Source organism: Phoca vitulina, unplaced genomic scaffold (assembly GCF_004348235.1).
Source record: "Phoca vitulina isolate PV1807 unplaced genomic scaffold, GSC_HSeal_1.0 scaffold47, whole genome shotgun sequence".
NCBI classification, from domain to species: domain Eukaryota; kingdom Metazoa; phylum Chordata; class Mammalia; order Carnivora; family Phocidae; genus Phoca; species Phoca vitulina.
In genome coordinates, this window is record NW_022589750.1 from 409,569 (window position 1) to 433,037 (window position 23,469).

At 66.6% G+C, this 23,469-nt stretch overlaps 3 protein-coding genes across 7 annotated transcripts in view; 1 reads left to right on the plus strand and 2 right to left on the minus strand.

The window, feature by feature from the left end:
* SPNS2 (sphingolipid transporter 2) overlaps nt 1-5,462 on the plus strand; it is a 30,277-nt gene extending 24,815 nt beyond the window's left edge. For 2 of the 4 annotated variants that reach the window (XM_032431768.1, XM_032431767.1), the window contains 8 exons: nt 640-782; nt 999-1,151; nt 1,264-1,453; nt 1,770-1,835; nt 3,282-3,380; nt 3,448-3,611; nt 3,987-4,033; nt 4,514-5,462. In XM_032431768.1, the coding sequence (XP_032287659.1) occupies nt 640-782; nt 999-1,151; nt 1,264-1,453; nt 1,770-1,835; nt 3,282-3,380; nt 3,448-3,611; nt 3,987-4,029 (858 nt within the window). In that variant the 3' untranslated portion in view covers nt 4,030-4,033; nt 4,514-5,462. Of the gene's footprint in view, nt 1-639; nt 783-998; nt 1,152-1,263; nt 1,454-1,769; nt 1,836-3,281; nt 3,381-3,447; nt 3,612-3,841; nt 4,034-4,513 lie in introns of those variants that run through there. The other 2 variants (XM_032431765.1, XM_032431766.1) reach the window with 2 other exon arrangements.
* Nucleotides 5,463-5,566: 104 nt separating this feature from the next.
* On the minus strand, nt 5,567-18,660 carry MYBBP1A (MYB binding protein 1a). Of its 2 annotated transcripts, XM_032431764.1 has the most exons (26): nt 18,420-18,660; nt 18,152-18,247; nt 17,402-17,485; nt 17,240-17,314; nt 17,034-17,141; nt 15,878-16,053; nt 15,621-15,788; nt 15,385-15,502; nt 14,179-14,474; nt 13,839-13,949; nt 13,214-13,339; nt 12,865-13,032; nt 12,673-12,778; nt 10,903-10,999; nt 10,668-10,819; nt 10,329-10,409; nt 10,107-10,256; nt 9,855-10,031; nt 9,614-9,771; nt 8,548-8,782; nt 8,256-8,381; nt 8,108-8,176; nt 7,478-7,591; nt 7,239-7,340; nt 6,478-6,614; nt 5,567-6,341 (listed from the first exon to the last, which is right to left on the minus strand). In XM_032431764.1, the coding sequence occupies exons 1-26, from the start codon at nt 18,624-18,626 to the stop codon at nt 5,813-5,815; spliced, it is 3,966 nt and encodes a 1,321-aa protein (XP_032287655.1). In that variant the 5' UTR covers nt 18,627-18,660; the 3' UTR covers nt 5,567-5,812. The 2 variants fall into 2 exon arrangements, with proteins under 2 accessions (XP_032287655.1, XP_032287654.1); XM_032431763.1 differs by having other exon boundaries at nt 10,107-10,409.
* Nucleotides 18,661-20,395: 1,735 nt separating this feature from the next.
* Nucleotides 20,396-22,843, minus strand: GGT6 (gamma-glutamyltransferase 6). The gene is made up of 4 exons (XM_032431635.1): nt 22,707-22,843; nt 21,898-22,100; nt 21,697-21,810; nt 20,396-21,429 (listed from the first exon to the last, which is right to left on the minus strand). Exons 1-4 carry the CDS (start codon nt 22,841-22,843, stop codon nt 20,396-20,398), a joined length of 1,488 nt encoding a protein of 495 aa, XP_032287526.1.
* Between the last annotated feature and the right edge of the window lie 626 nt (nt 22,844-23,469).

Below are 23,469 nucleotides of genomic sequence, written 5' to 3' on the forward strand. Positions count from 1 at the left end.
CCCCTTCCTGTCCTGAGGGAGGGTTCAGGCGAGCCTGCCAAGGCCCCAGGACAGTGCAATCAGAGGAAACAGAGATCCCTAGGCTCGCGGAGGAGCGGAAGCTTAAGACAAAGTGTTTTTTCCTCAAAAGCAGGAAGGAAGCAGCCTCCGTGGAATTTCTTGATGAGGCACATGGAGAGGAACTCCCCCGCCCATGGGCTCGCAGGCCTCTTGGGGGGGGGGGGGGCGGGCCTCCCTGCTCTCCAGCGGGGGTGGGGGTGGGCTGGTGTCTCGGAGGCTCTGTTCCCGACCTTGGGCTGCACTCAGGGGACACCACGTGGGCCCCTCCCAAGCCATGACCTACCTGATCATCAGCGGGAAGCTTCGTGCCCACCAGGCGCCCCCCCCAGGCCCCCTCCTCATCATGGTTCCAGAGTCGGTCCCTCTGCGTGTCTGTCTTTCTTTCCATCCATCTTTCTGGTTTTCCACCTATTAACTCATCCAGCAGTCTGTTTGTCCTTCGTCTGTCTGTCCCCCCTCCTCCATCCATCGTTCAGCCCCCTCCCATCCCGCCCCCTGCTCTGGACGGCCTGTCGGGAGCTCCTGGCGGCTCAGCCCCGACGGGGCCTGGGGTCCTACCTTGTGCTCCTGCCCCACCAGGTGTCCCCCATCGTGGGCATGATCACAGGCACGCTCATCCTCATCCTGGTCCCGGCCACCAAGAGAGGCCACGCCGACCAGCTCGGGGGGCAGCTCAAGGTGCACACGTCATGGCTCCGCGACATGAAGGCCCTGATCCGCAAGTGAGTGCTGCCGGGAGGGGTCTGGCGGGAATGGGGCCGGGTGGGGGGCGGCAGGAGGACCCTCCCTGCAGGGCGGCCCTGGTCCCCGCGGCCCTGGGTGCTGAGAGTGGCGCTTGGGCCCCTGGTGGGTATGAACTCCTGCAGCCCGAGCCCGAGGGGGCGGGGAGGGCGGCCTCGGGGGCCCCGCTCAGTGTCGCTGCCCTGGCCTCTCCTCAGCCGCAGCTACGTCTTCTCCTCCCTGGCCACGTCGGCCGTGTCCTTCGCCACAGGGGCCCTGGGCATGTGGATCCCGTTGTACCTGCACCGCGCTCAGGTCGTGCAGAAGACAGCGGAGACGTGCAGCAACCCGCCGTGTGGGGCCAAGGACAGGTGGGGCCGGGCTGGGGGCCGGGGCGGCGAGGGGTGCCGTGCAAGAGTGCCGGCCCCTCTGCCCAGCCTGACCCCGCACCGAGCCGTGCCCCACTGCCCTCTGTCCCCACAGCCTCATCTTCGGGGCCATCACCTGCTTTACTGGCTTTCTGGGTGTGGCCACGGGGGCAGGAGCCACGCGCTGGTGCCGCCTGCGGACCCAGCGGGCCGACCCGCTGGTGTGTGCTGTGGGCATGCTGGGCTCTGCCATCTTCATCTGCCTCATTTTCGTGGCTGCCAAGAGTAGCATCGTGGGTGCCTATGTGAGTGCAGTGGGGGGTGCCCGGGTGGGGGGTCGGCCTCTGGCAGAGGACGTGCAGTCTGGCTCGCAGGGCCCCTCCCCGTGAGAGGCTCCTGTCTGCTGCCCACCCGTCCGCGCTCTGTGCAGGGCCTGTCCAGGGCCCTGGGCGTCCTTCCGGGCCACCGGCATGCCTTGAAGTCCCCCGTATCCTGCAAATTCCTGTGAGCCTGCGTGCTCGGCGCTGCAGACCCCGGGGAGGGGTGGGAGGCTTGGGGGGGGGCTCCCTGCCAACAGCCAGGCGGAGGGCTGCGATGGCTGTTCTGGTCTCTCCTGGACAGATCTGCATCTTTGTTGGGGAGACACTGCTCTTTTCTAACTGGGCCATCACTGCGGACATCCTCATGGTGAGGTGGCCGACCCAGGCTTCTGGACCCCTGGGGCAGCCTTGGAGAGGGTGGTGAAGGGGCGGGAGGCTGGCAGGGCCTGTGGGGGGTGGACAGCAGGCTGGACAAGCTGGGGAGGCGGGCCTGGAGGCAGAAGCCTGGGCAAGCAGAGGGATGGGGATGGGACCGCGTGGGGAGAGGGCTGTCCGCAGGCTCCGCGTGGCCAGGAGGCTGGCAGTGCCAGGCTGGCCTGAGGGGGTGCTGCTCGCTAGCTCCTCCCCCGGGTCTGAGCTCCCAGGGCCCTGCCCTCCCAGCCCAGCCCGGGTCCCAGGCGTGCCTGCCCGAGCGCCCGCGGCTGGGCCGGGCGGACAGAGGCCGTGTTCACGGGGCCAACAATGGGTGCCAGACCAGCCAGCCAGGGACAAAGGGCCGTCTGAGCAGTGGCAGGGGCTGTGTCCCTGGGAGGAACTGGGAGGGGGTGTGGCCCCGATAACTTGCAGCACGCAGTCTGAGGGGCGGGGTGCCTGCAGCTCCCGTCCTTGGGGGCCCTCCCGGTCAGGGCCAGGAGGGGCTGGGAGAAGGGAGCGTGGGGCCTGCGGTGGGGAGCGTGTCTGGGAGCCGCCAGGGAGGGCCTCACCGGCAGGGCAGCGGGGGGAAGTGGCCCTTGGGGTTTGGGGCCACATATGGGACAGCCCAGGAGATCAGAGTCGGCCTGGCACTGGGGGTCCTGCCGGCTCTCCTCTTCCAGGAAGCCTGCCCTGCTTCACCTGAGCTCCCCTGCACGTCTGCTTCACTGGGGGCCAGGCTTCCGTCCGTGGGAGGAGGTGGGGGTCTGACTCAGCCCTGTGCCTCACGGGGAGCCAGGCCGGTGGTGGGGGGTGAGAGTGAAGGAGGGAGTGAATCTGTGGCGCTGGGCGGGACCCCCGTGCCTGCCTCTGGGGTCCCAGGGAAATCATGTCCCATTTTATTAAGTGTCACAGCCCCATGACTAATCACTGCTGGAAATGGGCCACGCCATCCCATCGGACCCAGCCGCCCTTCCCCCAGCCCTGGAATGAGGGGCCCCGTGGCCAGCCACCCACCCCGCTGCTCCGAGGCTTCGGAGGGCCTGCCTGGCCTGGGAGGCTCCCGGCTCTGGGGGCTGGGGGCACCCGGGGGTCGGAGTGGAGGCCGTCCAGGCAGGCCAGCCTAGGCCTCGCCGCGTCCTTGTGGAGGGGGACCGGCGTGGTCTTCAGCTTGTGGGTTCTGGTCCCAGCGCTGCCACAGTCCACGTGTCATCTGTGTGCTGGGCCTCCGTTTCCTGCGACCCCTGCACGGGCTCCCCGCCACAAGCCCAGGGCAGAACCTCAAGCAGCCGGGGTGGGGAGGCCCCGGGAAGTCCGGGGTGTGGGACCCTAGGAGTGTGGTGACCCCAGAGATGAGGCCGCTGGCTGTGGCCCCTGGGCTCTGACTCGCTGCCTCTTGCAGTATGTGGTCATCCCCACGAGACGAGCCACGGCCGTCGCCCTGCAGAGCTTCACCTCCCACCTGCTGGGGGACGCCGGGAGCCCCTACCTCATCGGCTTTGTGAGTACAGGCGCGGCTGGGTGGGGGTGGCTTCGGGAGGCGCCCCCTGACGCTCCCACCCCCACAGATCTCGGACCTGATCCGCCAGAGCACCAAGGACTCTCCGCTCTGGGAGTTCCTGAGCCTGGGCTACGCGCTCATGCTCTGCCCCTTCGTGGTGGTCCTGGGCGGCATGTTCTTCCTGGCCACGGCCCTCTTCTTCCTCGGCGACCGCGCCAAGGCTGAGCAGCAGTGAGTGGGCCGGGGCGGCCTGCTGGCGGGGTCAGACACCTGGTGGCGGGGGGCACGCAGCGTCCCCTGGCCGCCCAGCCTGCGGGAGGGGCCGCCGCAGTCGCATGCAGACGCGCAGGCGGGGGATGGGCTTCCAGGGCGGGAGCTGCGCGGTGCCCGGCACCCTCCTCTAGTTTTCTGACTTCTTTCTTCTCTCCTCTTCACTCCTGTCTCTCCTCTCCCCACCCCTGGGCTCTCCCACCTTCCCCTGGGGCTGACGAGGTCCCTGCCCGGCACGTCCGGCCAGCCGGCCCCCGAGATGCGATGTGCCAGAGCAGTGCCCGGGCCCGGCCGCCGCTGATCCGCCACCTTGACCCCCGCCCGTCTCTCCCCCAGGGTGAACCAGCTGGTGATGCCGCCCGCATCCATCAAAGTCTGAGGCCGTGAGTGCAGGCGGGCGGGCGCAGCGGCTCCTGGCGGGAGGGGAGGGGTCAGGGCTGCACCTTGTGGGGGTCCTGCGGAATGTTCTGGAAGCAGGAGCAGCTTCTGGGGCACCTCCTACCAAACCTAGGCTTGGCCCTCTTCCTCTTGAAGTGGCCCGCACTGGCTTGCTGGGTCACGGGGGCGGGCAGGCTCCCCCTTCCTTCCTCAGAAGGGCTGGGACTGGCAGGAACCCCTACCCCATCCGGGACTCTATCCTCCCGAGCTCTCCAAGAAGCGCGCCAGGCCCTGAAGCTGACCTTCCTCTGGGCCTGGCCTCCAGGGGCCACGCTTCCCAGCAGCGCAGGATCCAAGGTCACCACCCCCTCATCCCCTCGACGCAAAGAAGGCAGGCCTGTTTCTTCACAGCAGGAAGACGATGGGGAGTGTGAGTCCGGGCTGGCTCCTCCCAAAGCCCCCCGTGACCTGGCCCCTCTTTCTAGGTGCCTCTGGGACAGCGAAGAGCCCTCACGGTCACCCTACTTGGGAGGCGTGCCATGGCACCCTGGCCCTGCTGGGCCGCCTCGAAGCTTTCTGTGGGACCCAAGGCTGGCCACCCACCCTCTCTGGTCTGTGGCTGTGGAGTGGCCGTGGCTCCAAGAGACCGTGTCCCCAACGAGCACGGAAGGTTGTGTGTGGGGGTGCCGTGCGGCTGGACAGACTCCCAGCCCCAGGGCCGGGCTGCAGACCCCCTGGGGCCCGGGACGAAGAGAGCCCCCACCAGGCGTGTGGGGAGAGCCTGGCCTGTCCCCGCCTTACGGGGTCCCGGGCAGGCCTCTGCCCTCCCCAGACTGCGGGGCCAGGCAGCTGGACTTCCCCGCGTGGCAGCTTTGAAGACACAGGGCTCCCGGACTGCGGAGAGAAGGCGGTCCAGCCTCAGGGCGGCACCTCAGGCTCGGGGACGGACTCAACCGGGCAGAGCCTGGCTGGTCCCCTCAGAGGACACGGGTCTCGGCTGCCCGGCTGGCTCTATGCCCACAGGTTCCCCCCCCCCCCCCCCGTCGGGCCATCTGCCGGGGGGCTGGCATCTCCGAGGGTGAAGGCCCTGGCGGCATCTGCACCCCACCTATGTCCCCAGGCCCGAGCCCCGAGGCCGCTCGCCTCCCCTCCCCCACCCCGGCAGCCTGGCACAGACTCCTGCCCCCCCAGACTGGGCCCTTCCAGGGGCAGGACCCAGGGGACTATTCCCAGAACCTGCACGGCAGCAACCAGGGCTCTCGCTGCCGAGGATGCGGCCACCCCGCGAGGTTTCCTGCCCCTGGCCAGGGCCGGAGGGTCAAGGCCCGCCCCGCACGTGGGCCGCCAGCCGTCTACGCTCCTCCTCTCCCCGCGCTCCCTGCACGGCGGCTGGAACCCAGGTGGCCGCAGGAGCCCCCGCGAGCCGCCCGGCCCATGCCGAGCAGCTGGTGCGGCTTCAGCGTGTGCGGGCTCTGGGGCACCTACCGGGTGGGACCCCCAGCGACGTTTTCTTGTTGTACAAGAACCAGGTCCAAGTGTTGCCTGTTCTTCCTTCCGGAAGCCAAGCCGCTCCTTTATTTTTTAGAGCTGCTGATTGTGAATCTCAGAGTCTTAAGAGAGAAGCCAAATATATTCCTCTTGTAAATGAAGGAATAAACCTATTTAAATCACGCCGCGCTGGCTCCCAGGGCAGGGCAGCCTGGGGTGGGGACACGAGGGGCCCCGCGGACACGCTCCCTCCGGTGCCGGACACTGGTACTTCGTGCGGCGCAAACCCGGGGGGCTCAGGGCTTCCTGGCCTTCTTGAGCGATGCTTTCTTTCTCTTGGCCCCGCTCTGGAGGAGGCTGGGGCTCCTGCTGACCAAAGACAGCCTGGCCTTCTTCCGCGGCAGCGCGGACTGGGGCGACTTGCCAGACACGCCCTTCTCCGGCAGATCCTTCTGAGGCTGCTTTTTGCCGGCAGGTGCCGCGGGGGACCCGGGCCTCCGCTTTTTCTTCTGCAGCTTTGGGGTTGTGGCAGGAGTGCCGGGGCTGGTGGCGTCTGGGACCGGCCTCTTGGTGGCAGGTGTCGCCTGGGCCTGGGCCGGCCTCTGGGCCTTCCTCTTGTTCCTCCTCTTCTTGCCTGTGCTGGGGGGCTGGTCCCCCCCGGAGGCTGCGGGCTTGGCCTCCTCCTCGGGCGCCGCACCCTCTGACTTGCGCTTCTTGCGCTTCTTGGTCTCTGGCAAAAACCCCTTTTTCTTCCTCTTCGTGCTAACGGGGCTCTGTGTGACGCTAGGGACTTGCTTGGTGTCCTTCTTCTCCACCTTGGGGCGCCTAGGAGACCGCATGCCGAGTAAGGAAGTGTGCAGCGGGGAGGGGAGTGACCCCCCCTGCGCTCCACAGAACCCCGAGGCACCCACGTCAGAGCGCGCGCAGCACGAGGGCGTCCCCAGCCCCTCCCAGGACCTACTGGACCCCGAGGGCCTTCATGGCCTGCCAGTAGAGGTCGCAGAGGCGGCTGGAACCGCCCGCGCGGTCCCCCGGCGGCAGCTTCTGCTGCTGGCTCTGCAGCACGCCCAGGATGACAGTCAGGTCCACGGTCAGCTTCTGCGGGACGGGGGACACGGTGGCTGCAGCAGTGATCAGAGGCGGGGGACGCTGCTGGCTCTGGGTCCCCCGTCCTCCCACCCTCGCCGCCTCTCCTGCCTCACCTCGGAGGGAAGAGCCCCCCGAGCCGTGGTTGCTCCCGCCGCCCAGGCACAGGCCCGTCTCCTTGCTCCCCACTCAGGCCTCCCTCTGCTCCAAGCTCGCCTTCCCGCTGCGCCCGCCTGCCGCGCACTGAATGGCTTAATTCTGAAACCCACTGTCCTCCAGAACACCCCCTCCTGGCTCTTCTTGGCCTCTCTGGAGGCTGCTCCCTGGGCGTGCCCGTGGCCCACGTGGCCTTGGCCCAGATGTCCCCTCCCCGTGGCGCCCTGCACGTGGGCTCTGACCAGCGTCCTCGCTGAGGACCTGCAGGCCTTCCCTCCTGGGCTGGACGGGGGAACCGCCGCCCCAGCTGCCTCACGGCCCACGAGCGCCTCCCTCCACGTGCCCAGCACCCCCCGGACCTAGATACCTGCCTGCCGGGCCCTTGCCGGGGCCCTCCCGTGGGGCGGGCTCACCCTCAACCCTGCCCACGCTCCCCGCTCGCCCACCCGCCTCCTGGCCCGTGCAGGGACGGTCTCCCACCTCCTGATGGATGGTCCTGAAGAGGGTGTTGAGCAGCCCCAAGGAGGACAGCTCTTTCTGCTGCTCCGACTTGGTCCGTGCCTCACCCAGCGTCCGCAGGTTCTAGGAGTAGACGCCCACTCAACACCAAAGCCTCGAGAGAGGGAACACCCCTGGGGGGCAGCCCAGACCCAGCTGAGGCCCAGGGTGCCAGAGACCCACTCGGGATGGGAACGAGGCCAGGGACCCCACACCCTTACCTCTGTGACCTGCGCCAGGACCTGGCTGACCAGCTGCTCCCACTCGGGGTCCTCAAAGCACAGCCGCAGCTCCCGCGTGGGCAAGGCCTTCTGGAGCAGCACGCAGGCTTGGGCCTGGGGGGCCACGGGGGCCTCAGTGCACAGGCCCAGAGCTCGGGGAGCCACAGGCAGCCCCCACGGGCCCCGAGCTCCTGCTCCGGGTCCCAGAGCCTGTCACGGCAGCTGTGGGCGCAGCCACCACCTGGGCCCTCTCCTCAGGCAGGGGCAGTGGGGACAGTGCCCGGCCCGCTCACCGGCTCAGCGCCACCCTCCTGCAGCCTCACGAGCCCCCATCCCACCCACCCAGGCCTGCCTGTCAGCCCGGCCCCCGGGGACAGCCAGGTCCTAGTGTGCTTGTTAAGGCGCTCGGGGCTCAGGCCACCCCGGGGCGGGGGGGTGGTTGGGGGGCGCAAAACTTCCCCTCCCGACAGTGACCCTGTGCCGATGGCAGGGCAGCGGCCGGCCAGGTCAGAAGGGCAGGGGTGGGTCCGCCCTCGCAGGGCACCTCCCAGGCCTCCCAAACACCCGGCCCAAGGCGAGTCGTGCGGGTAATTCCGACAGGCCCGGGGCTGGGATCCGGGCAGTCCCTACCTGATGGCGGGGCCGCGCCTGGCCCGTCACGTGCTGGATCACGACGGGGAGCAGGCTCTTACAGAGCACCTACGGAGGGAACAACGGGGCCGTGAGCTGGGCCCTGGGCCGAGCAGGGGCCCCAGGGACGACCGGCCCCCACACGCACCGGGTGCCGGGAGAAGAGGCTGAGGAACATAGGGATGGTGAGCGGGCTGTTGCGCCTCGTCAGGAAGGAGGTCAGCGCTGAGGAGTAGATTGGGGTCACGAGGCTCAGATCCAAGCAGCCGGTAGCCTGCGCCAGGGTAGAGCGCGCCCGCGTGATGCCGGGCCGAGTGCGGGGCAGGGCCGTCCGCAGGGGGCTGAGAGCCGGGTCCCGGGAGCCGTGGCCTCCACTCCCCCTCCGAGAGCCGGGCAGGTGGTCCCGGCGGCCGAGGCCTCCTGGGCCAGGGCCGGCTCACCTCTGGGCCCTTGGGCCTGGGGCCGGCTTTCTCCTTCTTCTGGGGCTGGCAGGCCGAGGCGGTGGCGCCGCCCTTCAGCACGCGGAGCAGATAAAGGGCCGCGTTGAAGTGGTACAGGGAGACAGAGGCGTCGGCCTGGCGGCCGGCCCGCTGCACCAGCTGCCCCAGCTGCGCGTAGAGAGAGCCCACGCCGCGGCCCACATCGTGGCAGCAATGCCGGGAGCGACACAGGTGTCTGTGGGGCCGTGGGCGGAGCGGTCACCACGTGTCCCCCTCGTGGCCCTCCCCGCCGAGCAGAGCCAGCGCCGGGGGGGGAGGACACGCGCGTCCCCAGGCCACAGGCTGGGAGACGGGGACCGGTCACGGCGGCAGGGGCAGGCGCCCAGGATGAGCCGGAGGAGAGACCAGCTCCGTGGCGAAGCCTGCCCCACGGGCAAACCTGACACCCTCCCCTGGCTCGGGGGCATCCGGGCCCTAAGACTTGGGTCTGCGGTGCTCAGGGCACGAGAACTAGGTCACGCAACAACCTCAACCCCGGCAGGCGGCGGGGACAGCTAGCCGAACAAGCGCGACCTGGGGCCGGCCAGGAGACAAGTCGGGGGGGGGGGCCGGGGGGTGCGCGGTCTGTCCCGCTCCACCAGCTCCTCCGTGACATTCGCTCGGCCCCTCAAGGCCCCGGGCCACATCCGCGCTCGGGAAGGCAGGTCCACACCCCCACATCCTCTTTCCTGCGGGGCCCCCATCCCCAACAGCCCACCCACTGCCTGTTCCTAAAGGCAGAGCTGCCCCCGCCAAAGCCCTCGCTGAGAACACTGCTGCGGTCTGGTCCCCAAGGCTCTGCTCCGCCCACGTCTGACCCGTCCCCATCGAGCCACAGCCTTCCGCCCTCTCCCGCGGCCTCCAGGCCTGGGGAACGTGACGGCTCCCTGGTACCTCGAGACTGGCTCGGGCGCCCCCACGCTCTGCACTCCCGTCTCCCATCCAGCCCCTGCCACGGCCCCGGTCCCCAGGACCACGCGTCTGGCACGGAGCCTGGGCAGCGGCCTCTGCTGGCCGTGACACTCACGTGAAGATGCGCGCCGTCTTGTGCAGGAGGTCCTGCTCTTGCTTCGAGCTGCTGGTGCGCATGCTGCGCCGGATGACGTCTAGCAGGGGCTCCAGGAGCTCCAGGACCAGCGGGTTCTCTGGCTGCTTGGTCACCAGCACCTCGACCAGGTCCAGGACCTGGGGCCGGCACGGGCGGGTCAGTGGGTGCGAGGCGGGTGCGGGGGGCGGGGGGACGCCCTGCTGGCGGCTCTCACGCTCACCCGGATCTGGAAGTCTCGCCGGAGCACCTTCTCCTTCCGCAGCTTGTTCTTCTCGTCCTTCCGGGCCTGGATGCGTAGCTTCTGCTCGGCGAAGAGGCTAGCGAGGCTCTGATCCAGGGCCATCATGGCCTCGTCCCCCAGCTCGTCGTCGTCGTCGTCCTCCCCGTCCACCGCACCCTGAGGGACACACACCCGCTGAGTGGCCGGCCGCAGGCCACAGGCGCAGGGTCTCCCGCACCCCCTGCCACTCACGAGCGCCTTCCCCGCCTGCAGCACGGCCATGAGCTGCTCCCGGAAGCCCTGGTCCACGTCCCCGTCCCGGTCCTCCTCATCACTGTCCTCCTCGTCGCTATCCTCCTCGCCGGCTGAGTGTCTCTCATCCTCACTGTCCGAGCTCTTGTCCTGCAGGGTCCCTTGCGTGATGCCTCCCGTCGCCTGCCCCGTGTCTGCCCGTCCCGCCCTCCCGACACGCACCTCCCCGCTCTCCAGCTGCTTCTCGGAATCGTCTGTGATCACCACGCTGTCTTCGTCAGGACTCTTGTCGGGGTTCAGCACCTGAACAGATTCCCCAACGGCTGACCCATCTGTTGCCGCTGACCCTCTACCCTCCCGACCGGGCCCTGTCCGGTTTTGGCCAAAAGGCCCCCATCTTGGGGAGGAAAACGGAGCCCGGGAGAGAAGGGCACACCCCGCGGGACGGGCGTGCACAGCAGTGCCCAGCGAGGCTCCCATGTGCCCTGCGGCTCACGCTGCCGAGGAGGGACCCTGCTGTGGGGCAAGCCCTCTCCCGGTTCCTCACACGCCCCAACGTACGTCCAAGATGAGCTGCAGAGCACGCGGGGTCAGGTGGGCGCATATGTGGCTGAACACACTCCGGGCCACCTGGCGCATCAGGTGGCTGGGCTGGGCCAGAAGGGCCAGCAGGATCTCCACCAGCACCTCCACCCACGGCGGCTCCTGGGGGGCTGTAGGCGGGAGAGGCTGAGCCCGGGGTCCGTGCTGGGCCCGGGGGGTGCCCTGCCCGCCCGCCCCGGGGGCAGTGACCCACTGGCAGCCTTGGAGCGGGTCCGGCGGGTCTTCTCCCCCAGGCTCTTCCTGATGCAGGTCTGGATGTCTCCCAGGAGGTCACAGCTCTCCGCGGGGGACTGTGCAGGGCGAGGACAGGATCAGGGGCTGGCCCCACTCCCGGTCTTGCCGAGCCCCTCCCACCCAGGACGGAGGACCCCAGGTGCCCATGGCCTTTGTACCCAACAGGCCGCCCGGAGGGGCAGGGAGCCTGACAAGACTAGATCTCCCCCCACACTTACCGCAACGTCACTACAAAGGACCGGGGCTCGTTAACCGGAGCTAATTCCAATCCACTTTCGCCCCGTTGTGCCGGGTGAGCCCAGATTGCAGCCACCACCCAGGGAGTCGGGGGAGCCTAAGACCGCCTGCAGAATCCCGCACAGCGCAGCACGCGGCTTCCCTGCGTGGCCGGCGTGGCGGAGTGCAGCCGGCCCAGCTCTGCCCGGCACCCTTCATCCCGGGGGCCGCACACGCAGCTCACAGCAGGCTGAGTGCCCCGGGGCGGGCAGGTGCTCAGCGTGTCCCACACCCAGCAGCCGGCGGTCATCAGAGGCCAACGCCGGGACCGGGAGGGGCGCCGAGGCCCCCGCGTGTGCACGCACGCACACGCCGTACACGCGCACACACAGACCGATGCGCACGCGCACAGATCAACACGCACACATCGCACACGCAGACCCACGCACGCCGCACACACACAGACCGATGCACACGCGCACAGATCAACACACATGCACACACGCAAACACCTACACACACCGCACACATACCACACGCACGCCGCACAGACCAACACGCATGCACACGCACACACACCTACAAACACATGCCACGCATACACACGCCACAAGCACAAATGCACAGAGACACACACCAACACGCACGCACACACGCAGACACGGACATGCGCGCACACCCCACAGACACACACACAGCGACACGCACACACACGCCACACACACGCATACACGTGACCTGCCTACAGGCCAGGCTCTGGCGTCTGAGGTCTGGAAGCATAAATCGCGACCACAGCCCAACGGCCAGAAGGCGGCACCAGAGCGTGAGACCCTCCTGCAGCCCGAGGGGGAGGCATGCCTCCCACCGCAGGGTCCGGACTGGCTCTGAGCCCCAGATTCAGTCAGAGCTTCGGGGACGAGAACAGCAGGGAGACATCTAGAGACACTGTCATCGAGCGTGGGACCGTCGACACACGGGCCATGACCACGGGGTGCAGAGCCCCACGCTGGGGAACCACGGGGACGCACGTTAACCCCCACCTGCCACCGTGGCTACCGGTGGGTGAGGTTCAAGGGGGAGGTCAGGGCCCTGCTCCTCATGGACCACAGCAGCTGCAAGCGCCCCAAGGGGCCACGTCTGCCCAGAGCAGGCCCCCCTGCAAGGATGCCCTTCCTCCTCCACACCCACCACCCCTGCTCGGGAAGGCAAGTCTGGAGGGTCCTGCGGGACAGTGCAGTCAGCCCCGAGGCCCGCCCCAGGCTGCGGCTGTGTGGCCAGGCTACTCTGCAGGGAGTCCCGATGACCCCAGCCGACAGACAGGAGGAAGCGCCTGCCGCCAAACCGTTGGGGTGAGAGACGCTGCGTGGGACGCTCGGCACCCAAGTGGGGCCCAGAAAGTGGATGCGGTGACTCTTCCTCGAGCTGTAATCCCACCAGGGCCCACTGCCTGGTCCTGACTCGCAGAGCCCCCAGGCCCCCAGGCTGCGGACCCCGCCCCTCCAGGCCACTATACCTTGAAGAGATAGATGCCCACGAGGAAGAGCAGGTGCTGAAAGGCACTGGCCTTGGCCTTGGCCTCTAGGGAGGAGGCTTCCAGCTCCTTCAGCGTCTGCAGCATCCTGCGGTGACACGGGCATGCTCTCAGGCCACCGCTGCCCCCTGGAGCCCGGGGAGCCCCTGCCCCCTGGAAACCCCACCCCCTCACCGGTCCCAGGCCTGGCGCTGCTGCGTGCTGAAGGGCGTCAGGGGGGTCACGTTGCGGCTGTGGTTCAACAGCAAGTCTGCAAACTGTACCAGGCGGTGGGTCCAGGGCTGCCCGTTCTGGGTCTGCTCCGGCGCCTGTCTGAACTGGGTGCTGATGGTCTGCAGCAGGCTGAGGAAGGGCAGGCCCAGGGTCACAGGCCGGGGCGCGGACACGGCCCCCTCCCAGCACGCCCACACCCTGACCCACTGGAGCCCACTGGGCCTCTGCGTCCTCCCAGCTGAGAACCGAGGAAGTGAGCGACCTCATCCCACCCTGCTTGCCCACCCTGCCCGCTCCGAGGCTGGCCCACCTGAAGAAGGCACTGCCGACCACCTCCCGGGTCCGGCTCTCCAGAGGGAAGGAGAACTGCTGCTCCGTCTCCGGGATCTGGGACGTGGGTTTCTTCGTCTCAAAGAACGAGTGGAAGAAACAAAACCTGGGGAGGGCAGGAGAGCCATGGGTCTCAGCAGCCCCCTCCCAGGAGGGCATCACCCAGGGCCCAGGGGCAGGTGGTGGCAGAAGGACCATTTCCTGAGTCTGGATCTCCAGCTGAACATGACTTGGCCCCAACTGCGGAGAGAACTGGAACCTGTCCCTCGAAGGCAAGGCAGACGTGAGGCTGTCACATCAAACCACGCTACGGCCTCTGCAAACATGGGCTGCCCCCCAACCCCCGCACCATGGTGAGGGCTGAAGGAGCGCCCGGCCAGCGCTGGGGTCTGCGGCCCCCACAGCTCTGTGCTTCCTGGGCCCTTTCCTTTCATGGGCTCCCGGGGGTTTTTCCTGAACCGCCTTCTGCCCAAGGGGTAAGAATGACCTACTCCCCCTGGCAACCCGACCCCAAGGGTTCTGAATCCAGGGAGACCAAACCAGGACTAGGAAAGAGACCCAATTCCTTGGCCCCTACAGGGGACTGGGGGCAGAGCCTGTCCCACCTGGCCACCTCCTCAATCACGTCGTCCTCCTTCTCCGCATGCAAGGCATCCACGATGCTGACCAGGCGAAGGATGACCCACTTCCGCAGCCGGAACACAGCTCGCTCAGGCCTGGCGGGTGGGAGCCAGGTTACTGGTAAAGGGTACTGCTCTGCCCCACCTTGGAGATGGAAACTCCAAGGTCTCCCACCCCGACCACCAGCACGGGAACACATGAGGAAACTCAGGCCTTCTGGGAGAGCTGCGGCTCAGCTCTGTCCCTCCCCTCCCCTCCCCTCCCAGGGGCCGCCGTCCCATGGGAACGAGGGCCCAGCTCCTTGAGCTCTGCACGCCCACTCACCCGTGCAGCGAAGCATCCTGGGCTTTCTTCTGGTTGCTGGTGCTGAAGTCCACCAGGGAGTCCAGGTCGGGCCGGAGAAACATGTTCCGTAGCCAGGCCACGTAGCCCTTCAGGGCACTGGGACTCAGGGACCGCACGACCCTCCAGAATGTGGGCAGGACAGGGAGGCCCTGGTTGGTGATGCAGGTGAAGGCCACCACCACAGCCAACTGCCGCTCGGGGTCATCCCGGCAGCCTTCCAGAAAGGTTCCCACATACTCGTTCATCTCTGGAGCAAACTTGAACTGGTTTGGGAGCTGAGAGAGGCCAACACCGGGGTCACCAGCCAAGAGCGTCCAATGGCCCCTCCGGCCTCCTCCCCAACAGGTGAGACTGAGGCGTGGCAAAGCCCCCTGCCTCGTCCACAGCCAGGCCGAGCCCCTCCCCAACCGCGGCTCCCACCCTTCCACTGGGCATCACGGTGGGCTACCACCCATCCATTCCCACCCCAGGACAGGCTGGGTTCTAGGCTCAGGGAGAGTCCGGGCTGGGCCATCAGCCCCCTTGACCAGCTCCTAACTGTCACCGTGGGGCTCAGCGCCCAACACTTCCCAGGGGCGCACTGCGTGCCACGCACCACACCATGTGGCTTTGTGCGGCAGCAGGTTTCATCTTCGTGACAACCCTTCACCCTGGACCTCTTCTGTCATCTTACAGATGAAAAAAAGATGGCAAAAAAAAAAACCGGCCACTGACTTTTCAGGGCCACAGGGTTCCAAGTGGTGCCTCTGGGACACAGAGCTGTCGGCATGGCCGCCCCAGCCCCGCTCCACCCAGAACACCCACACCCAGGAGCCCGCTGTGAGCGCTCCAGGGGCTCTGACCCTGTCATCTTCACAGAACCTCTGGCGAAGACGCCGGTCTCACGGAAAAGAGGCAGGCCTGGGGCCGGGGGGCAGCCTGGCTCCCAACCCTGAACTCCTAACCAGCACCTGATTCTCCTGTCCAGTGCATAGGGCCATGGACCAGGACGACTCTGCTCACCAGAACACACCGGCTGGGGGTGGGGGAGGGCTGGGCGGGCCGCTGGCCACACACGCCTCTGCTGAGGGGCCTGAGGCCAGAAGGACTGACCCTGCCAAACTCTACTCGGAGGGGGTGGGGGGGACCCAGAGGGAAGGGACACCCAGTTCCCCAGCAGGAAGAGGGGAGGGGGGGAGTACCTACCTTAGCGGTGACTGTGTGCTCCCCAAAGTGCCGGATCAGGTCCCCCTGCATCACCAGGGCCAGCTGCTCCTTGGACAGCAGAGGCAGCGCCGCGCCCAGCAGGCGGAAGCACAGGTAGCTGAGGGGTGCGTGGCAGAGGCTGGTCAGGGGCCTGGCCGTGCTGGGTGCACTCGGGGCCCGAGCCCGCCCCACCACCAAGCCGGGGAGGGGGGGCAGAGGGCCAGGGCCCCGCGCACCTGGCGGGCCAGAACTGCTTCTTCAGCAGCCCCTGCTCCACAACTTCCTTCCAGAACCGGGGGAACCTGCCCTCCTGCAGCGACAGGCGGAGCAGGTCCAGGGCCACGGCGGGCAGCTTGCGCTCCTTCTTCACAGAAGAAGCTGCTGTCTTCAGGACGCTCACCAGTCTGGGGAGGGGGCGGAGGGGACTCAGGGGGCGTGGGCCAACCAGACAGCAGGGTCCCCGGGGGAGCCCATCCTCCCACCTCCCTCACACCTGGGGATGTTCTCATCTGAGAACAAGTTGACTGGTCCCATCAGCTCCTTGAGCTTCTCCGGCACCTTCTGCTGGGCCAAGAGGAAGAGCTCCAGGTGCTCAGGGGAGCCCAGCACTGAATTCAAGTCCGCCTTGAGGACTTTCGGCAGGATCGCCTGCAACGTGGCTTCTGGGACCTGGGGTGAGGACACAGGTTGGGGGAGGGTCGCTCCCTCCCAGCATCCTGTGCCACTTCCCCTGTGAGGTGAGCCCTATGGGCCCTGTTCCATCTGCAAGGCTTTTGTGAGGCCCCGACACAGTGCCAGTCTGAGGCGGGACAGCCACCATCCACCCTGCTAGGGACCAGGATCATGAACAGGTGTTTGTTAAAAAGCTCACCCCACCTCCAGTCCCGGGTACCTGGATTTTTAATAACTAGCCCACTAACGCTAATTAGCTATCCTTTTAATTATTCCTTTTTCGGTTTTTGCAGGACTAGTTCGTTTTCTTCTTTTAAGATTTATTTATTAGAGAGAGCGACAGAGAGCGAGCATAGGCAGAGGAAGGAATAGAGAAAGAGGGAGAAAGAGACTCCCCACTGAGCAGGAAGCCTGACATGCGGCTCCATCCCAGGACCCTGAGCCGAAGGCAGATGCTTAACCACCTTAGCCACCCCGGCGCCCCAAGGGACTAGCTCATTTCTTATACAAGGTGCCCCAAGTGGAGAGCTGGGATTTGAATTCAGGTCCTTGCCTCTTCCTCAAGAGCAAAGGGTTCTAGGTACTAGCCCCCCTCCATTTCCCAAGCAGGGCAGCGGGGCCCTGGGGGGTCAGCTCTGTCCAAAACAACAATGGCAAATGTGTTTTATATGCTTGCCACGTGACAGGTGCTATTCTAGAACTGTGCTGTCCAATATGGCAGCCGCGGAGCTCTTGGAATGCGCTAATCTCAGTGGAGGTGGGCCCTAAATACAAAATACACGCTGGATTCTAGTGACTCGATGTGAGCACAACATAAAAAAACCTCTGCAAACTTCTACACCGATTGTGTGCTCAAACTTTACTTCAAGTATGTCAGACTAAATACCCTCCTACAGAACGATGCTACTCTGGAGCACTTACGTCTTCCCTGCTCTCCCAGCATTTCTACCTGAGCCCTCCCACTGGTAAGGCTGTACCTCAGAGAGGATGTCCACCAGAGCCTTCTGGGGCTGTTCCTGCAAGTGGTTGTAGTGCGGGGCCAGGGTCTGCAGCAGCTTTACTGACTTCATCAGTGCCTCCGAGTCCTGGTGCCCACAAAGGAAAGGAGATCATGAGCAGGGCATGCCACTGTCCCGCCCACTGCCAAGCCCGGCCACATACCCCCTGACCTCAAAGCTCTTACCTTCACTAGCCTGCCTGACTGAAAGAGGGCTAGCACCCCAAACAGGTTTGCAAAAAGAGCAGGTCTCATCATTGCCTAGAAAAGAATCTCAGACATCAGTGAAAAGGGCCCAGGGAACCCCACCCTGGGGCTGCCCGTCTCCCTAAGGCCACTGACTCTCACCTTCTTAACTTTCTGCAGGTCATGCTTCTCTTGTATCTGCTGCAAGACGCTGCACAAGGGGATGTCTTCGAAAGACTGTAACAGCTGCCAGGGGTTTGGAGCAGGAGGGCGAGAGGGGTTCAGTGCAGGAGGTCCAGCCCCACACAGCAGACCTCCACCTCCTCCCAAGTCTCCCTTCAACTTCTGCCCAGAGGCCCTGGGTGCCTCTGAAACGCTCACCCCCTGAACAGTGCTGGCGTGTGAACACCGCTGCTCCGAGGGAGCTCCGTCTTGCCTCCCTGCCTCAGGCCCACCCAGGCTTCGGAGTACCTCCTTTAGCTGCACGGCCTGCCCTGGGCTGCCCCCAAGGGGGCTCCTAAGGGACTGGGTCTTGAATGCCCTCCCAGCTGCCCACGTGCCTCAGGGCAGCCTGCAACCAGCGGAGTGGCCCTGGAGGGGAGAGAGCCCTGAACCCTGCAAAGGCGAGGTAACCCCCCCCCCAGAGCTCACTATGCCCAGTAAATGCCCCACGGAGACTGCGCGACCCACGTGCCCAAAGAGAAAACGTGCTCGGCCTCCTAGCGCACCTGCTTCTCTGCAAACGGGCCTCGCTCAGACACTTCCGCACCTCCACGGGGGGCGCCGAGCCTCAGCCAGAAGCCGCCCCGACCGCCGCCCCGACCGCCGCCTCCGCTCGCAGCGGAGAGTCCGCCCTCCCCGCTCCCCCGCTCTGAGCAGCACGCTGGCCCCTTCCCGGAGCCGCCCCCTCACCTGCGCCAGGGCCAGACTGTAGCAGGGCCGGGCGGTTTCTCGCCCGACCCCGAGCCCGGAGATGAGGCGCTTCAGGGCGTACTTCATCTCGGATCCCTGCCGAACCAAGCGCGGCCCGCAGTGAGAACCGCCGTCCCGCACGGGCCCGCCGCCGCCCCGAGCGCGCTCACCGGGCCTCCCGGTCCGCGACCGCGCGCCGCGAGCCCCAGCCCCCGGGCCGCCGCCGCTTCCCCGCCGGAGGCACGAGCCCCCCGCGCCCGCCCCGCACCTGTGGCCTCGCGCGCAGGTACTCCAGCAGGTTCTCCGTGGCCCCCAGCCGCGTCTCCTGCTCCGGCTTCGCGATGTCCCAGAAGAAGTCCAAGAACTCGCGGCTCTGCTTCAGCAGGCCCTCACGGTCGGCGGGCTGGGGGCCGCTCTTGGCCGCCCCCCCGGGGGACACACACTCAGCCAGGCCCCGTCCCTCCATCTCCGCCATACTCCGCGAACACGTGGGCTCTGAAGACAGCCTCTTCCGGGTCAGGTCGCGGCGCGTGCGCGCTGGGTAGGCCAGGGGCGGGTCCTTGCCGGGCAGGGGGCGGGTCCTTGCCGAGCAGGGGGCGGAGCATAGCCGCCTGGGCGGGGTCTGGGGCGGGGCCAGCCCCGCCCTGGTGCATTCATTGGGGGGGTTATTACTTTTTTAAAAAGTTTTATTTATTTATTTGAGAGAGAAAAACAGAGATAGCGACAGAGACAGCGAGAAGAGAGCATGAGCAGGGAGGAGACGGAGAAGCAGGCTCCCCACTGAGCAGGGAGCCCGACGCGGGACCCGATCCCAGGAACCTGGGATCAAGACCCCATCCGAAGGCAGACGCCCAGCTGTCGGAGCCACCCAGGTGCCTCTATTTATTTATTTTAAAGATTTACTTATCTTTTTTAGACAGGGGAGGGGCAGAGGGAGGGAGAGAGAGAGAGAGTCTCAAGCAGACTCCCCGATGAGCGGAGCCTGCACCCGGGTTCATCCCATGGCCCTGAGATCACGACCTGAGCGGAAACCAAGAGTCGGACGCTTATCCCACGGAGCCACCCGGGAGCCCCTCACTCTGGGATTTTAGTATGAGCGCGGCTGGGAAGTTGGAGGGTTCTATGCATGGGCAAGCCTTGATCCTATTTACATCTTTAAGAGATTACTTGGCGCTGTGTGGGGCATGGATTGCGGGATTGCAGAGGGAGAAGCTCCAAGAATGCTTCGGGACCATGGTGGGTTGGAGCGAGGTGAAATGAGCAGGTCGGAGCCCAGCTAATTTGGAGCTGGCTGGGGGGGTGATGGATGTGGGGGAGAAGGAAAGAGAGGGCTAACGTGACTGGGTCGATGGTGGTGCCTTTCACTGAGCTGGGGACGTGAGTTCTAGGAAATCAGAGAGGACTTTTGCAATGGCAGGGAGCAGTGCTGCGGGTCACCCCTGCATCTGGACTGCAGAAGCTGTCTCTGGAGGGTTGTAATCCGGAGAGACCCCAGCCCTGGGGGACGCGGGCGGTGGGCAATATCAGGACCGACACCCCCCCCTTAAGTCCCATGCCCCCAGCTCCAGCTCCTTTGGGCCCCACTGCTCCTCCTGTCACCCCCTTCCTTGCTCTGCTGTTTTAGGAAGTGAGGTGCAGACGTTTACCTCATGTATATGGTGCCCCAGGAGCAGAGGGTGAGCAGAGCGGGGGAAGCTGGAAGACAGTGGCCCAGGCTCTGCCTCTCCGGGTGTGGGTCTGCTGTGCCGCCCGAGGGGGCGGCCACGACACCAAGCACCTCACAGGCTGGTGGGAAACTGGGAAGCAGAATGGCACAGGCATCCAGGAGATTGGATCTTTATTTTGTTTCCAGCTCAGCTGAGAGAGATGGGCAGAGAGCGGCCTGAGGCGAAGACAGAGAGGCCAGCAGTACCCCAAGCTCTGCCTGCCCTGCCCATGGGGCCTGGAGCCAAGGCAGGGGCTTGGCACTCTTCTGCCTGTCCTTCCCAGAGCTGGATCTGAACTCAGGGCTGGCCCCGGGGCCTGGGGCTCTTTCCCCAATACCGTCAGTTTCCTTAGCTGAGAAAAGAGCCAGATCTGGAGTCCAGGATGCTGACCAGGCCGGAGGTTGTGGGCCTGAGTTAGCAGTGACCGCATAACTCATGCACACTGTCTATGCACTTCATCATTGCGGGGTCTGCTCTGCTCCTGCCTCCGGGCTTGAGGCCCCCACCCTCCCACCCCCTGGTAGACACGTCCCCCCGCTTAGAACCCCTGGAAGGTGCAGCAGCTACTGGGGACACTGGAGACGTGGGCGTGCTCTGCCTGAGCAGCCACCTGGAGCAGGATCCCTTGGCCACAAACACTAGTGCTCGGTGTCGGTCCCTGCTGATGCTGGGTCTGGGCCTGGGTCTGGGGCGCAGCCAGGTGACTGAGCAAGGCATGAGTCATGACGCTGGCCACTGCCGGGGTTCCCGAAGCCACCAGCCCCAACACATCAGCCTCTGTGTCATCCGCACCGCCATGGAGGATGAGAGGGCAGGCCCAGGCACTGGCCATTGGCTTGGCCACCAGGTTGCTAAGTAGAACCCCAGTGCTCGGGGACAGGTGTCCGGAGCCAAAGGAGCTGTTGAGTGAGGAGGCGAGGAGGAGCACGGAGCCACTGCTGTCTATGGTGGCCAGGACACTGCCCACAGGGGTCACGGGAGCTTGCGGGGGCGCTGGGCAGGGGTCGGGGCTGGGCCCTCCGGAGCGCAGGGCTGCCTCCAGCACTGTCAGCAGCTCTGGGCCAGCTGAGGGGCTGGGGGTGGTGGACAGGACGCCCTGGGTCACGGCTAGCTGCAGCGCCGGCTCCAGGGCAGGCGTGGGCCCAGACGAGGGCCCCTGAAGCCCCAGGTCTCTGACCAGCAGGCTCAGCAGGGCGTCCCCGGCAAGGTCTGGGGTGGGGGCAAGGGCTGCTCTGAGCAGGACAGCTGCCAGTTTGGGGTTGGTGGCTCGGGCCCCGGGGCCCAGGGGCGTCCCATCGGCGTGGCACAGTAGCGGACAGAGGCCCTTTGTGCCCCGGGCTGCCAGAGCCGCGGCCAGGGCTGCGTCCACCAGGAAGCCCTCTCGAGCCAGCGTGGTGGGGCCCACCAGCAGTCGCGACCAGGGCAGGTGGCCAAAGTGCATGTGCAGCAAGCGCAGGGTGGACAGAGCAGTCGGCAGCCCCAGGCCAGGGCCCAGGGTCTGGGCCGGGCCGGACGTCAGGGCAGTTGAACTGCGCGAGGTGCTGTTGTGGAAGAGACCCCAGAACATGGCACCTGGAGGAGACAGAGGGGTCACACAGGACTCAGTGGCCCTGGGCCAGGGTCACTCAGGGTCGCGCAGTGGCCCTGGGTGAAGGTCGCTAACTGCGGTCGGGAGTTACTCTCTGGGCCTGGAGATGGGGGTCATTAAGTAGGCCCCGGGGTCAAGATCACGTGCACCGCGGAGCAGGGGCCACAGCCTAGGTGCTGCCACTACGCGGCCTTGAGGTCAGGGCCCGAGTTCCAGGTCACGGAGCACACCTGGGGTCGTGGGTCACTGACCTAGACCTGTGGCGTGGGGGTGCACCACTGCCAGACACAAAGCTGCTCCCACTCCTGCGTCCACGACGTTGCCGCCGGCGGCAAGCAGCTCTCGGCCCAGGTGGGAGCACGTGGCTACAGCCAGGAAGACACTGTTTGGGGAGTGGCCAGGGACCAGGGCCCCGGGCCCTCCCCTCCCCGGAGCAGCTCCCCAGCTCTGACCTGCAGGGCTGACGATGGCACCGTGGTGGTACACGCCGGGGTGGTGGGGGTGCCCGCCGGGGCGGGGGGCTGCTGAGCCCAGGCTTCCCGTAGGGTCAGCCCCGGTGTAGAGCTGCCTCGCGGCCAGGGAGAAGGCAACGACCAGCAGCAGCAGGGCAGCACCGAGGCGGGCCCAGGCCCCGGGCAGCCCGCCAAACTTGTTCCTGCCGAGAGGGGTGTCCTGAGCCAGGGCCGGGGCAGGGGGACAACCAAGAGTTCCGAGAGAACCCAGCGAATACTTCCCCAAAGGTGTGGCCTTACTCACGAGAGGGGTGCACGGTCGCCAAGGAGAAGGGCCTCCTGGCACAGCGTAGAGGAGACGTGGGGACTGGAAGGGGCTTGGGGAAACAGGACCGCCAGGGAGTGGGTCTCTGGGGAGGAGGTCGGAGAGGCAGGGCTGAGCCAGGAGGAGGGAGGCCTGAGGTGGACTTGGCCGGCTTGAGGAGCAGAGCCCAGCCGGGTGTAGCCAGGCTCCAACCTGCCCAGCAGGTGCCTCCTGAGCCAGGGGTGGGGGCTGGGGACCTTTGACAGAGTAGCCGGCACGCCTGGCTTGGGACGAACGTCCCTTCAGACACACAGACCTTGGGCTGACTGGTGGAGACCAGGTCTGGGGCCGCAGTGCCGCTTCTCTCCATTCACCCAGAAAGTTCCCGGAGCCGAACCAAGCGTGGGGGTGTCCGCCCACCGTCCCCACCTTGGGGGCTCCGGAGGGAGGGAACTGCCAGCCTCAGGCCTGAGGTGCCGGGTGCCCAGGCCCCTCCTTGACTCACCCCAAGGAGTCGTGGGGCCTCCGGGTGTCGGGAGCGACCAGCTCTGATGTCTCCTCCTCCTCGTCGTCCTCAGACCCCAAGCTGGGGTCCCAGAGAAGCAGCTTTTGGTAGAGCACCGGCCCTGCGGGCGGTTCCATGGCCCCGCAGTGCACACACCCGCTCTGCAGCCTGCCAGCCTCCCTGTGGAGTCCCAGCCTCACCTGCGCTTGGCTGGGGGGGCGTGGAGGCAGCCTTGGGGAAGGGTGGTGTGGAATCTAGAACAGGTCTGGGCAGGGCACGAGGCCAGGGAGGCTGCGTGCGAGACTGCCCCATCAGGGCACAGGCCTGGGGACTCTCAGGGCTGGGGAGCCTGGGACGGGGGTGCAGCTCCGTGAGGAAGGAGGAGCCCAGCCCCGGGGACCGCAGCCGCGAGCCTGAGACCCAGCCGGGACTCCCGCTGGTCCCCCACCCTCCGGGGAGGCAGCCGTTGGATCCCCCGCCTGTTCGGGACTCAGTGTGGCTTGGGTCAGGGCTCGGCATGTGACTAGGTGCCCGCGTGGGCGAGCCCGGCCTTCTCTGTCTGGGGAGCAACCTGGAGGGTGGGGAAGGTGACTCCTGGGCATGTCCTGCGGCTCTTGCCAGCGGGTGGCCCTGCAGACCTCCTGGGCCCACGGCCCCGACCCTGAGTCCCTGGCACCTGCCTGGTGGCGAGGTCTCACTGCCCAGAAGGCTGCTGTGGGACACGCCGTGGACCCCAGCCTCGGCGCGCTCGTCCCCCGTGCCG